Genomic DNA, 16,371 nt, shown 5'->3' on the forward strand with positions numbered 1-16,371 from the left:
ATTATCATTTCATTACAAGCATCAAAAATAAAATAATGGTATTTTTAAATATTGATTATCTCATTGATGTATAAATTAAATGATTATTACAACAGTGTTTCTATATATTTTGCATTAATAAATTTTTATTTTGTTATTATTAAATATAAAATATTATAATGATAATTTATATTCTTCGAATCAATAAATGTTTTTATAAAAAACATTGTTAATTTTATTTAAAATATTTTATTTATAAAATAAAGTTTAAGAATAAACATATATATATGTGTATATATTCATGATTATAATGTACAATTTTTCTATAATAAAATTTTAAAATTCGATTAATATTTTCTAATTTAGATTTTTAAATGCACCTTTTTTATAATTATTTAATTAAAATATATAACATTATATTTATAAATATTAAGATTTATTCCATTTTTCCTCCACGATATAATTTCTTTAGAATCAATTTGAAACAGTAATTTGTCTTGTGTATATGACATTCGAAAAAGCGAACAAAACAATCCATTATAGAATTCTAACAATAGCTCCGGTGTGTTGGGATCGAGTTTCAACGACATGATTGACAATCGTTGGAGGAGTTTTAGTATATAAGACGACAGATTCTGTTTTATCGTTTCCAAAGCATTTTTTTCCAATTTTTGGTGAAGAATCTAAAGGGCAACAAGATCGGAAAATATCTTTAAATTCTTTACGAAAATTATCGTTAAGCCATCCGTATAAAAGAGGATTAGAACATGCAGAACTCATTCCAGCCATGTGACAACAGGCAAAAACAATTCTAAATACAGAATTATCATGAAAAGGATAACATAAATCAGTAACCAAGTTTAGAATATTTAAAGGCAACCAACTTATACCGAATATCAATGCAATCGAAATCAATAAAATATTCGTCTTTTTCATTCTCTGTTTATCTCTTTCCTGCTTTTCTTGAAGTTTTGTACCCTTTGCAATAAGTCGATATCTCAATTTTCTACATATTCGGGCGTATGCAACACTTACAATTACAATTGGTAACACGTACTGAAACAGCATAGAAAACAACGAATATAATGGCCTTCCGTAACTCAATGGCCAGTTTTCTAAACAGTAGTCGACCGAATCTAACAGCGGTAAACTTACGTTGACGTGTTCGACTTCTCTATAGAGAAAGAGAGGAGTAGATAATAGAAGGGCTATAAGCCAGATTGACGTCAAAGTAAGTACGGCATTCAAAGGTTTACAGTTCTCTTGTGTGGGATATAATATTACCTTGTAACGATCCATAGCAATTGCAGTTATGCTAATTGTGGATACATAAATACTCGTAGCTTGGAGTGCTGCCACTAATTTACATGTCAGCTCTCCTAAAGGCCAAAATTTCAATGTGATCTCTACTAGAGAGAAAGGCATTGTGAAGAGACAGAGTATCAGGTCTGAAATGGCTAAATTGATGATGAAAACGTTACGTGCAGTTCTCATTTGAGGTTTTCGAGCGACTGCTAGACAAACTAGTCCGTTACCGGTTGCTCCAATTAAGATTAGAACGACGTAGGCTGTGAGAAGTCCAATCAGTGCTGAATCGTCGATGGCTCTGTTACTCATGAGTTGATGCAATTTCTCTAATAGATGAAAATGGCTAAAATTATCTTCCGTAGTAAAGTTCTGAGAGGCAAATAAAAATAAAGTTGTTTCGTTTAAAGACATATTCGAGATGAATTCAATGGAATTAATTCTGTAAAGATAAAAACATTATAATTGTTAATTCATTTTAAATAAATTTATGCAAGTTTTTACTTATTAATAGATTTTCTTTTAATAGTTAAATTATAAATAATGTCATGTTAATAAAATAAACACATTAAAGTACTTGGAAAATTTAAAAATTTTATATAGAAGTAGAATAACAGTTCAATATTTACTTAGCTATATTTTTCTAATTGAAAATAAGAAAATTGAATTTAAAATTACTATAGATTATTTGTACAAAAACCCGCATCAAGGAGTGTATCCAGTATGCGTAATAAATAAATAATTAAATAATGGTTGTACAAAAAAAAGAGAGTATTTGTAAAAAAAAAAAAATATATATATACAGTAAAACCTGTGTAAACCGGACTTGCGGAGTACCGAATATTTTTCCGGGTTGATAAGTTTCCGTTTTAACAGGTTTTTTAACACAGAAAATTGCTTTATTTCGAAAAATTTTTCTCGTTTAGGCAGGTTTCCGTTTTAAGATTCCGTTTTGGACAGATTTTACTATTTTCTACAGTATGTCATTATTTTGATATATTGTCAAACAGATTTTCTATAAAATAATGCAGATAATGATTAATTTTGGATTAAGTTCATTAATCTATCAATTATAAAATTTAAAATAATATTAAATAATGTTATAAAATATCCAGATTATTAATAAGATCAAATTCAATATACACTAATGTAACTCCTATTAGAAAAAACATTAATTATAATATACTATATTATATTTTAGTAATATTTATAGAAATAAAGTTTATTATTTTTTAAAATAAATTTAAAATTCGATTCCTAATGAAAATTTTGGATAATAGTAATTTAGATACTTAAAATTTAAATATGCGACAAAAAAATCTATTAAATTAAAGCTATAGTTATTGTATTTTGTCTATGATATTAAGATGCTTACCTTATTTCCATAGATTTTATTTATCATTATAAGATCATCATAAGTAATTGTGCATATTTGGTAAGATTCTAATTATTTTAAGAAGAAGAATATCATTTTGCGATAAAATATATGAATTTCTAACCCTCCTGGTCATATAAATCTTTCAATAAATTACATTCAGTCGTTAACTTCTAAATTTGCATCACTAATTTGATGTGTAACACCTAAATGAAATGTATAGTAGGTAGCTTAAAATAGAGTGATACTATGAACTTTACGAATCTCGTAATTAGATCTATATTTGATACAATTATGGTTGAAAGTTAGAATTTAAATTCGATCATAAAAAGTAATTAATTATTATTTGTTTTAATTTTAATTATTACTGAAATGTGATTTATTAAATGCATTCTATGGTGTAATTCAAATTTTCACATTATAGATAATTAAAAGACTATAATGACTTTATTCGATTAACGAATAGACATAGGAACCAAATTTTAACATTTGGGGTATGTCATTTACATTCATTTATAAACAGCAGGGTGGAAATAATGTTTGTGTAGCGTTTTGAAAGTTAATTATACAACTATAATTTATAGAAATGTAATTGTATTATTAAGAATTGTATTTTATAAAGAATTATCCTATATGTGCTCTACATTTTATTAATTACACAATTATACAAGTTCTAAATCGGTAAGAAGTATTCTTTATATTAATGATATACATTAATTAACTGTTTTAGCCTCTATTGAGGAGTTTATCTCTCCAAAAAGAAAACCTTTAATTCCATTAATTATGTTGAAATTTTCTTACTATGCTTTGGTTAAGCAGATTTATTACTAGAAACTGGAGAAATTGATTTTAAAAAACTGAGAATATTTATTTCTAAAATTTTAAAACATTTTCTGAAGAAATTATAATACAAATGATAACTTTTCACCAAAAAATAAAATAAAATAAACGATTAGAAATGGCATTCTTATACAAGAAATTCAGAAAATAACAACATAAATCCAGGAATGTTAATGATAAAATTCATTTGTTTTAAAATTAATAAAAAAAAATAAAATTAGCGTAAAACCATTTTTTAAAAAGTCTTTTTATATTTTTTATTTTTCTTTTATAAAAATTGGCTTTAAGATATTGAGATTGTTATAACAATTTAATAATAGCTACTTATTAACGTAGCTATAAAAATCTTAACATACTTCTAGTATAACAACATCTATGTTTATATAACTAAAATTTAATTTTTATTATTATTTCGTGTTATACTTTACTTAAATTACTCTAATTGACCTTTTGAAATATATAATCTTAATTGAAAATATTCTAATCATACTTAAAAAATTTAAAATTTATTAATTATTGTTGAAAATATTATTTTTAAATATTTAAATTATAATAATTAAGGTTAATAATTAAAAAATTGTTTACTCAATCAAAGAATGAAAAAAAAATCATTTAAACAACAATTATTCCTCAAAATGTCATAATATTTAGATTACATTTTTGCATGAAAGAAATTATACTTGGCAATAATTTATCATAATTTTCATAATTAATATTTATTTTAGTAAAAGATAATTACCATTAAAGAAAATTGCATACTTTAAATATTTCTAAATGTAATAAGTAATTTTTAGTGTATTTAATGTGGTATTTAATATTTTTAATAAATTAACATTAAAAGTTACTAAATTGATATAATCTTTTAGAAAATCTCAAAATAAATACTTTTGGGAATAATATTTTAAAATAATAATTCGATTATATAATTATCTATTGATTAATTTGTTATAAAAATGCATTGGTACTCCCACAGCAAATTTAGTTTGTAATATGTTATCAAAATTACAAGACATCAACCGAAATTACACGAAAAGTAATCGTTAATGTACAGTACAGTACTTATCATAGCTATTATGGTTTATTTTCTTTATCGTTATTTTTTAATACTTTAAACCTTATAAATGTTTAATTATAAAATTAATCATTTTTTAATTTAATTTGCAACAGAATAAGCTCAAAAGGAAACTTTTATTTAACTAAAAATACTCATTAAATAATCATATTTATTTGTAAACAGTTGGTAAAAGATTAAACATTTGAGTTTTTTTTTAGATTTTTAATGAGGTAACTCATTAAACATTAGGCATATACATTATAATTAGGCATAAAATGTATTTTCTAATTGAGGCCTTTTACTAATTGATAATGATTATTTGATTCAATGAGCATTAAAATCTAAATAAATCACACATTCTCTTGAAAAGCTTATAAGAGTTCATAAGAAAAGTTCATAAGAATTAATTTATAGAAGCTTGAAAGGGTATACAATAAAAAATAAAGATGAATTTTGAAAACTGAAGATTTAATAATAATTTTTATTTTAAAAAATTAATTAAAACATTTGAAATTCTTTTCGAAGTAGATTTAGAGAAAATCGAAAAAAAAATCTTCAAAAAAATACAAAAATAAAAGAGCTAACGTGTAGAAAATAGCAATATTTTACGTAAATCTAATAGTTAAAATCTATATCACTAAATATAATTTATATACTTTGCTATTATAAGAAAAAAACCGCATCGCTAACGTATGTTTTCACTGATATTTTTTATTTTATAAAACTATCTCTTATTACATTGGAAGAGAAAATTAAATGAAATTTTAACATGTTAAAATTTGAATTTATATATTTTAAATGTGATTTCAAACATACAATACTAAAAATTTCTCAAAACCATACAATTTCTTCGTAAATTTTATTTCGTCTAATCAACTTTTCATTAAGATATAATAGTAAAAACTGAAATAAATATATCACACAATAATATAAAAAATAATATTACTTCTAATATAAAAAGTGTCCTGTATTGAAATGTTAATATCTTCAAGATTTATTATAAGAAGTATACAAAAAGAATATACCGTTACATAAATATTTAATTTAAAGTTTTATTATAAATAAATTATATAATTTTACAAAACCTTGAAAATACTTTTGTTATAAATAATCAAAATTACAAAAATTATTTTACGAATTTCTGAAAATAGCTTTACTCAAAAATATGCTTATTAGTGGAGTGGATAATACCACTGAACAACACTGGTAATTGGTGCGAGTTCGCGCCTCACCAACAGACTGACCATGCGAGGTTTTCAGGGTTTAATCTTTAATCATGTGTTTAACTCCTGAATAGGGGACAATTTTTCGTAGAAAGTTCTCTCAGAAAACCTTTCCCCTTTGGCAGATTGCCCACTTGCTGCGTTGCTTTATTCCATCAATCCAATTCAAAAATATTTCCATTGTACCATATTTATAATTGAAAAAGTTAATATAAAAATTCTATGTCTTTTAATAAAATTATTTGAAATATTTTATAAATGATTAATATATCAACACCCAAAATTATTTTATTGACATGATATGTTTTTTTCCAACAAAAGTATTAACATTCAATTCATGTAGATTAATATTACTGTAATATTCAATATATGAAACTAAATTGATAGCATAAAAATCTGTAAACAATAACAAAACTTTATGATATTTTAATAATTTAATAACAAAATAGTAATATCAATAACATTATTTTAATAACATTATGAATAACATCAAAATTGTTAATAGTTAATCTTTTAAAATATTAAAAAATTAGATTATACATTTTAAAATAAATTTATAATTTTTTACGAAACACTTCAAAAAATGCTTATAAACTTTTAAAATTCTAAAATTTAATTATTAATAATTAATTTTAAAACACATCTTTGTTTACTATAGAATAATTAACGCTTTTTATGATTAAAGAATATTAATAAATGTTATATAAGATATATTAAATTAGTTAAAATAAGAACAATTATTTCTTTTGTTTCTATTAAATACTTTTTTAAAAAAGAGAAATAAAATATTAATATATACTTTTTATGTTGGAATGCTAAAAAGTATAATTATTCGAAGAGCGCATCAAATACAATTTTTATAACAATACAATATACCAATTGAAAAAGTGTACTAAACTTTTTAAAGAAAAATTTATACAGTAACTATAGCTTAAACTTATCACGTTTTATTTACAATATCCTATATCTAAACTTTGCTATAAAATACGCACAGAATAGTCATTTTGATGTAAAACTCTTAGATGATTATATGTACAGTATATATGGAGCATAACATTTTATGAGAATACGAAATAACCCAGATGGATTAAAGAAATTTAAGGAAAGATTTAAAGTATTCCACACTAAAATTTTTCCAGAACTCAAAACCTAGTTTTTTATTATTCAATAACAACAAAAAAGAAATTTAAGTACTATTTTATTTTTAATTTTTTTTTTAACCAAGATTCAGCATCTGTATAAATCTTAAATAATTTTAATATAAAATGTGAAATTTTAAATAATTTGTTTCTGTTATAAAAGTTTTAATTTTAAAACTGACTTTTTTAACATTAAACTTTTGTTCTTTTATGTATGTAAAATCGATGTCTGAGATTTCAGACATATAATAATAAATTACCGCAATCAAATAGGATTAAACTCTTATCGTACGACAAAGATTCTCAAAATGTGTGTCGAATTTTAAGAAGATCACAAAATTCTGAAAAACAATATATATATGAAATCTAATAAAGTTATAGCTTGAATAGAATTAATAGTCTGATCCCTATAGCAGTCAGGCAATTAATTTAACTAATAGTTTACATATTAACTTTTAGTAAAATTAATTTAAGCTTTTTAAACTTTTAAAAATATAGTAAAGCTGTATCATTATTTTATAAAATTCAATATCATTAATCACGTATAGCAAATTAATTATTGTTTTAACATAGAATATGAAAACTCTTTCTTCAGAAATGCTAATGTTTTATCAAAATATTTTAGTAAAAATTCAGTTTATCTAGTTGAAAATATATTTCAGTAAGAAAATATAAAAATGTTTCTTTCATTTAAAAAAAAAATTGAAAATGTTTTTGGTTATTTGTCAAATTAATCTATTGGAAATAAAAACGGGATTTTTTAAAAATATAATTTCAGATATTTATAATGAAATTTTATATTTGAATTAAATATAATCGAAAGTATAACCTTTTCTAATTCTGTAGTGTAAAATCTCGTAGCAATAATCATTTAATCTGTCCATTCGGATGTTCAGAGACGAAGAAGAAATTCAAATGTAATTTCATTACGAAAAAGAAAAATTAAGGAAACTTCAAAATCTACAATAGACAAAAATGCTCGAGAGATTAATAAAAATATAATTACTACTTGTATACTAAGATAATTATAACAGTACACTTACAGATTATTATTAAAATCGGTCATTAACACATCTTTTCCATATATGCAATTTTTTAATCAGTCCTAAATCTAAAGACAAAGTAAAAGTAAGTGAAATTTTTTTAAGATTTAAGCCTACGCTGTGATGTTTTTCTTCCAATAATTTTATTTCAATAAAAATTACATTATAATGTATTATTTCTTTCAGATAATACATTATTAATTTAAAATTTGTTTATTTGACCATTATATTTATAATTGTGGCACTCGTATGTTCCTAATTCCGTTTCTATTTAATAAATAGAGAAAATTACAATTTAAAACTGATATTTTTAACTGTTTAAAGCAATACAAAATAAATTGATATTGATTGAAGCTTTTGATATTCATACTTTATTTTTATTTTTATTTATTTATTTATTTTTACTCTTTCACCTTGTGGAGATCAAAGAGCTTTTTTCAAGCCCAACTACACCCACAGTTCGCCCAAATCCACGAGAGAAAAGTGGTGAGGGACGGAGCCCAATATATCCAGGAAACTCCAAAAAATTCATAATCGCTCGAATTCGATCTCTGATTCCCAGAGCGGTAGTTAAAACTTTAACCGCCTCGTCCATAAGGCCAATTTTTTACATATAAACCTAACATGTGCTTGATAATTTGTCTATTAAAGTCATTAGATGTACAATTTTAAGTCTTCTAAGGTGTTTTGAAACTGTATATAAAAAATTATGTAAAGAATCAGATACAAGTAATAATGCATCAAATTTCGCGAAAAATTCCTTATTAATAAAAATCTTTTCAAATAATTATCCTGTTTTGATTAGAAGTAGTGAAAATAAACAAATAAGAAGACAATATGAGACATAAAATTAAATACAAAGTTTCCATTTCAAAATTTAATTTACTAAACAGCAAAAAAATAAATAAATAAAAGAAAGTTTTGAATGATTATTGATTGATATATTAAATCTGTTGCATTAGATTCTACTAAAATGCTGTAGTTAATATCAATATTTAAAAACATATAATTTATAGTGTAATTTTTATGTATAAATGTGCTATTAAATATATGTACAGTGGACTCCCGATATAACCCGCATGTCGGGAGGGAAACAACACCCGCGTTATAAAGTGAACCGCGTTATACCGAGCGGCGTAACGCGGTTCACCTCTTTACTTTAGCAATAATTTCAAGCTTTTCTTTCACACTGTAAGCTTTTCTTTTACTCATCATGCACACAATAATTAAACACTATTCAAAATACATGCAGAAACTCAATACATACACAATTACTCAATACGCAGTAACAATAAAATGCGCTACTCACTAACGCCGCACGGACCTGTATAAACGTGTTTGAGCTTATCGCGTCGCGAACATCGCCCGCACTATAACCGAGTACGCGGTATAGTGAGCAGCGCTATAACGAAGGTCCACTGTACTACTAAATATATAGCATTCATCTTTTTTTTTTAATAATTAAAAACTGGTTTAGTTCAATTATAGATTTAACAAATAATTAATAGGAAATTTCATCCAATTTTAGAGTATGAAATGCAAATTAATTCATAATTTGCATTTCATACTCTTAATTCATAATTTATCTTATGCATTTCGTGACGACTATATAAGGTGATTATTCAAACTATAAAATGAATTTCACACAATTTAGAGTAAAATAATTTGTATTTTCAAAATGAGATTATCATACAGACGAAATAAATTTTTTTCATTTTCTTTACGAAAAAATTGATGTATATAAACTGCATGAGCAATTTTAATCATTTTGTATCTACTATATTAAAAAGTAAATGGGTATATATATATTAGTGATTTATTAGTATTAATTAAATTGCATCCATCTGTGTCCATTGAATTTATGAGCTGTTTCTATTCATGCTTATTAATTTTAAAACATTCCTACAATAGATTCGAGTCTGTATATTGGATATTGCACCTTGTATCATTTATTGACAATAAATGTTATCCAACAGAAGCCTTATCTTGACTGAACACAAAATCAATCTTTCTTGTGTTCTACTTATATTTAATCTTAATCATGAATTTTTGTTTCAGAATGGTTATTTAGATGTTAGTAGTACATACATTTCATATATTTTTTGAAGTATGTTTCTTTTCACATTTTAAGCTATGTATTTCATTGATAGAAAGAAATTTTTAAAGTGAAATAGCTGAATTCATTCGACTTAAACGCTATAATTATATATTGTCCGAGAATTTTTATTCCTCTAATCTCACATTTATGATAAAACGAATATTGTAGTTTCTTTGCAGTAATTTTGGGTCAACTGGGGTTTGTCACTTTTATAACATTTCACATTCTTTGTTCTTTTAAGCTATCGTGCTGATGTCAAGTGTGACGTATTTATTTTAGTCTCACTTGTCATTTGTCTTGCTACTTCAGACGTAGTTTCAATAGCTTTTAAAGTTGTTTCTTATGAAATAGCTTATCACATTGTCTACCATGAAGCAAACATTTCTTATAAATTTCAAGATTCAACACAGCTTTCTGTTTAATTACATTTATCAATGAAGTTAAAATCTGAGTAATTTTAAAATTAATATTTTTTTTATTTTACGATACCTTTAATTTTCTTTTTCGCATTTTAATTATTCGATTTTTCTATTATTAAATGTGAAATGATGGATTCTTCATAATGAAGATTGAACGTGTTCGTTACTTCAGAATAAACTTTAAATTAATGTAAAATTAAGTTTAAATTAGATTCATTTTTATATAAAATGTTTTCTTGATGAAAACATTTGTTTTAATATTAAAGCCTGTATATGGTTCAATGAATAAAACGTGTTAAAAATTTGTCTTCATAATATTTAATTTTTACACGGAAGCGTGTTTTTTCAAATTACATTTAATTCCTTCAAAAAATAAATAAAAATTGTCCATTAGACTTCGAAAAATGAGTTCATGACGCCAGATCCATCATAATTTAACGTGCCAGAATGGAAATGTAATTGATGCAAAAGAGGAAAACTCTTCCTTTTAAATTAATGGTATGCAAAAACTTCGTACATCATTAATCAGATCTTAAAAATTATCTACAATGTTATTATAGGTTTTTATCTGTTTAGATTTAATTATAAAAATATGAACATCTCGTACTTAAAATTGTTGCTTTATCTTCTTTAAACAGGTCTATACAACTTTTTTTTTCTTCTTTCATATTTTAAAAGGTTTAATGCATGAATAATAATAACAACATTTTGTTATGTTTCTATAACGGTATGAACAGGCTTGAATTAAGAATTTTCGCCTTACGGCATTTTTCTAGACAATATAACGTCAATAAAAAATAAAAATAAAAATTATTATAAAAATTTAGTGACAATATAAAAATCGGTTGAAAAGAAAAATAAATCTCGAATTGAAACATATTTTGTAACATTCCAATAGAAATAGTTTATCTGGAATTGCTTTTAGATATCTCTTCATTCAGAATAATTACTGTGAATAGATGAATAACTATAAATAATTTAGGAAAGATTGAATTTAGTTACACAAACATCGAAAATTAATGTAGTGATTTTAGGAGTTCGTCTCATGACCTTCCTCTCCTTCCCATAGAAATATGTACCGCTGTCCTTTTGGATAGTCCTTTGAATTCAGTTCACTCTTTTATTTAAATACACTTATTTACGGTTTTAACACATAAAACATAAAGATTAAATGACTAAATTAATAGCAGTATCATAGTTTCTCCATCCATTAAGAAACTGTATAATTCCTCAGTTCGGTAGGAGGCTAAGATTTCCTTCTTTTTTCTGATTATCCCCTTTTAAGAAATTTAGTGAACCTGAATGCCAGACAATCCGGAGTTAGAGCAGTAGTTCTACTTTAGGTCTGCCTTCTCCAGGATCCCCGTTTGATTACGTTAATTGTGCATAACGTAATTATATCTCCTGACGTAAACCAATCCGGCAAGAAGACGATATTTCTGTCTCTGATGCGAACCTGAGAAACTAACTTGAATAGCAGAAAAATTTCTCGTCTCATCAACTCCCATATATTGACGGTTGGCAGTTGGTCTCGGTAGTGAGAGGTCACACTTTTGTGCGCTTCTCGTTTTTTTTGGACTTTTAGTGGTTTATCGCTGTTTGGTGAGTGTTTCTTATACACGATTTTGTTCATTAAGTTACTCTGAGCATTTCACTGGTTATTTCATTAATTTCTGTTAATTATTTGCGAAGCTACTAGAGTTTAAAGTTTTTACCTTTAAACAAAGGCAGCTAAGCCTAGTTAGGCTTACGGGTCTAGTTGTTAGACACGTGTTTTGTAACTTTTTAGTTTTATGCGGGTTATCAATAGTAAAATATCGTCGTACCTGGCTCGTTACGTAGATTAACGCGCCGATTGTATTTTTGAAATCAGTTCAGTAGTTTTATTTTTAATTCACTTTCAGTAAAACTACTTCTTTGTCTAGTTACCAATTTGTAAAAATTTCTCATCTTGATTTCCCGTTTGTCTTATATTATTGAATAGGGAATTTAGTTAAGGAGTAGTTTATTACTGTGTTTATGCAAATCTTTTGAGCCGTTTTTGTACGACTCGCTGCTCAAAATGTCTGCAGATGAAACAAAAGATATCCAGGAAGTAGAAGAAGACGAAGGTGACAAAGTAAAAGAATACAGAAACAGCATAAAAGAAATACAGAGATGCATTAATCAAAGCAAAAACATCAATAAAGTTTTAAAAAAGAGTGCCCTAACACACGTCGATTGTGTGTCTGAACTGTTTGAAGACTTATTGTTACTCTACCATGAGGAAAGGGATAGAACCCTTAAGCTTGAAGAAGAATTGAAAACACTTAAAAGCATGACTATTCAACCTGAACCTAAGAAAAATTTATATGCAGAGATCTTGAAAAAACCAATACATAAGACGACAGAAACAGACATAATGGTGTTTCCAAAGGAATCACAAATAAAACCAACCGAGATGGATGAAGAACTAAAGAAGACAATTGACATTAAAGAAATAAAAGTAGGCGTCAAGGATATGAGACAAATAAGAAATGGAGTTATACTGAGATGCAGCTCCAAGGAGGGAGCAGAGAGACTAAAATCTGAAATAAACAATTCTAACAAATTCGAGGCAAAGGCTCCCAGAAAACAAAACCCAAAAATTACAATAAACAAAATACCTTTGAGCTGGAAAAACACAGACGTAAAAAAAAACTTGATGATATATAACACAGAACTGCAAGAAGATAACTTCAAACCACTCTTTCCCATCAACAAGAACGAGCATACGGAATTGTGTGCTTGGGTGTTAGAACTAATGCCATCTTGTCGCAGGAAATTAAAGGACAATGGAGACATAATCTCAATAGGCTGGAACAGCTCAAAGATAAGAGACTTTTATAACTTCAAGCGCTGTAATAAGTGCTTTCAATATGGACATCTTGGGAATGAATGTAATGCCGGGATTCACTGCCCTGACTGCTCAAAAGCAGGTCATACTTCACGTGAATGCGAGTGTGAGTTACATGAGTTAAAATGCATCAACTGTGAGAAATATAACAAATCATGCCGAAGAGAGCAAGATAAGGTTAATACCAATCATGGAGCCAGAAATCGCAACTGTCCTGTCTTTAAATATCAGTGTGAGGTAGCTAAAGCAAGGGTATGCGAATATTAAAGAAAAACTCAATTAACTTCATACAAATTAACTTGGATAGAGGTTCTAGTGCTACGGACCACCTGGTAAAATATATCACAGAAAACAGTACAGATATAGCAATAATTCAAGAACCATACCATACAGATCAGATCAAGGGCTTTCCCCAGCGATTCAAAGTACACACAAAGAATCAATACACAGCCATTGTTGTTTGCAACCCTGAACTACGGGTTACTTTAATAGAAGAGCTCAGCAATGAGATAATGACCACAGTTTATTTGGAAGTTAATAATTTGAAATTACTAATAAACTCCACCTATTTCCGACCAAGTGGCAATGTTAACGAGCAGATTCCAAACATAAAATACCTTTTAACAAAAGCAAAGTACCCATTGCTAATAGGAATAGACTCAAACTGCAGATCTACAGCATGGTGGAACAGGGTTGGAAATGGCCGTGGCGTTGCACTTCTCGAATTCATACTGAACAACAAAATCACACTACAAAACACTAAAGGCCCGCCTACTTTCTATAACCACCAGGGTTCTAGCCATATAGACCTCACACTAACCACTGGGAACATAGGCCAGCATATTACAGACTGGTCAACACTGCTAACAGAAACACTATCAGGACATAGATATATTACATTTAGCCTTTTCATAGGAAATCAACATCAAAGAAACACAGCAATAACTAAAAAATATAATATACACAAGGCAAATTGGGATAACTTTAACTTGGACTACAATAATGAAGCACAAAGCATTAGACATAATTTACAATTAGACCTACCCATTAACGAAATAGTCGAGGAATACACGAAGAAAATCATACATTGCTGTGATAAAAATATCCCTACATACTCCAAACATAAACAATCAGTTCCCTGGTGGTCTAGCGAACTAACCCTACAGAGGAGACTATTAAATAACGCGAGGCGAAAGTACCAACGCTGTAAGCAACAATCCCAACGAGACACACTAAGACAAACATATACCCAGCTAAGAAACAATTACCAAAAATTAATCAAACAATCCAAAGCACACTCTTGGAAGGAATTCTGTACTGATGTAGGAAATCAAAACCCATGGGGCAAAGTATATAAATTTCTAAAAAACCAAAGCAACACCAACCAACAAACTGTATTATTAAAGGATAAAAATGGAAATAAATGTATGACTAGCGAGGATGAAGCAAAAACAATACTTGACTACTTTTATCCTAAGGATGAGCAAAACACAGACAATAGCAATCATAGCTCAATTCGTCTCTGCATTAATGAACCATATCTCAAGGAAAATGACTCCCTGTTTCAGATACATGAGGTCCAAAATGTAATAAAAGCACTTCAAAATAAAAAAGCACCCGGGCACGACGGGATCCTTCCAGAGATAGTAAGACATATATTCCAGATAACTCCCGATATCTTACACAATATCTACAATAGCTGTCTAAAACAAGCTACCTTTCCAAATACCTGGAAGATGGCAATATGCAAATTAATTCCAAAGCCTGGCACCCAAATTCTCAGTGAACCCAAAAACTACAGGCCGATCAGTCTCCTACCAGTTATGGGAAAAATTTTGGAAAAATTACTAATAAACAGAATTAATTATCACCTTCACAAAAATAACATACTTAATAGAAAACAATTTGGTTTTACCCCACAAAGTAGTACTGTAGACGCCCTATCTGCAGTCACCAAAATAATTAAAAATAGTCAAGATAACAAAGATTACTGTTTACTAATATCCCTTGATATCTCCGCGGCGTTTGATCGTGCCTGGATCCCTAAGATACTTTACACATTACGTAGATATAACTGCCCAAAAAATTTATATGATCTAACAGTTAGTTACTTTAAAAACAGATGCACAACACTAATACACAACAATAACACTTATACCAGGAATGTCTCCCTGGGCTGCCCCCAGGGCTCTGCCTGTGGGCCAGGCTTTTGGAACATCCTAATGAACACAATATTTGATATCAAACTACCAGCACATTGCGAACTGTTTTGCTTTGCTGACGACTCTCTCGTAACAGTTGTTGCTGATAACATTAAAGCACTAGAAAACAAAGCAAAATCAATCCTTCGTAAAATTGAAAACTGGGGGGAAGAGTGCAAAATTACATTTAATACGGATAAAACTAAGTTAATGCTAATACACAAAGCAGGTAAGCACAAAAAATCTACGTTAAGACTACAAGGTAAATATTTAAAATATCATGAAGATATTAAATACTTGGGTTGCACTCTCGACTCAAAACTCACGTGGAAAGAACATATAGATACAAAAATACAAAAAGCTGAGCGAATGCTGCTAATGCTACACAGAGTTGCTACCTTACGTTGGGGTTTAAATTCAAACACATTAGATACTATCTATGAAGGTGTCCTCCTCCCACAACTAACATACGCCTGCCAGGTGTGGGGTCATGCGCTAAATCGCAAATATCTTTGTGAAAAGTTATTAAAATTTCAACGAAAAATCTGCATTAAAATGATAAAAGGATACAGAACACTCTCAAGAGAGTCAACGTTGGTAATAGCCAATAAAATTCCTATAGACATACTCATAAAAAGTAAAATGGAATTACACAACACAATAAAAACAAATAGATTAATCATAAATACAAAACATTATGAAATAGACTCTCCAGCCGATTTTCGCGCCCTCCCTCACCCGTCATATACACATGCACAAGCAGTAGTCAAATACACTCCTAACAAACGCTCCATCATATATACTGATGGCTCCAAATCAA

The 16,371-nt window shown here is 27.4% G+C and overlaps 1 protein-coding gene across 1 annotated transcript in view; it reads right to left on the bottom strand.

Moving 5' to 3' along the window:
- Positions 1-362: 362 nt before the first annotated feature.
- The window catches only part of LOC136981443 (neuropeptide F receptor-like), a 63,717-nt gene continuing 47,708 nt past the window's right edge, over positions 363-16,371 (bottom strand). The window contains exon 2 of the mRNA XM_067277774.1: positions 363-1,726. Coding sequence (XP_067133875.1) covers positions 517-1,698 — 1,182 coding nt within the window. The 5' untranslated portion in view covers positions 1,699-1,726 and the 3' untranslated portion in view covers positions 363-516. The remainder of the gene's footprint in view (positions 1,727-16,371) is intronic.

This window comes from Centruroides vittatus, unplaced genomic scaffold (genome assembly GCF_030686945.1).
Source record: "Centruroides vittatus isolate TY-2023 unplaced genomic scaffold, ASM3068694v2 contig_1168, whole genome shotgun sequence".
NCBI classification, from domain to species: domain Eukaryota; kingdom Metazoa; phylum Arthropoda; class Arachnida; order Scorpiones; family Buthidae; genus Centruroides; species Centruroides vittatus.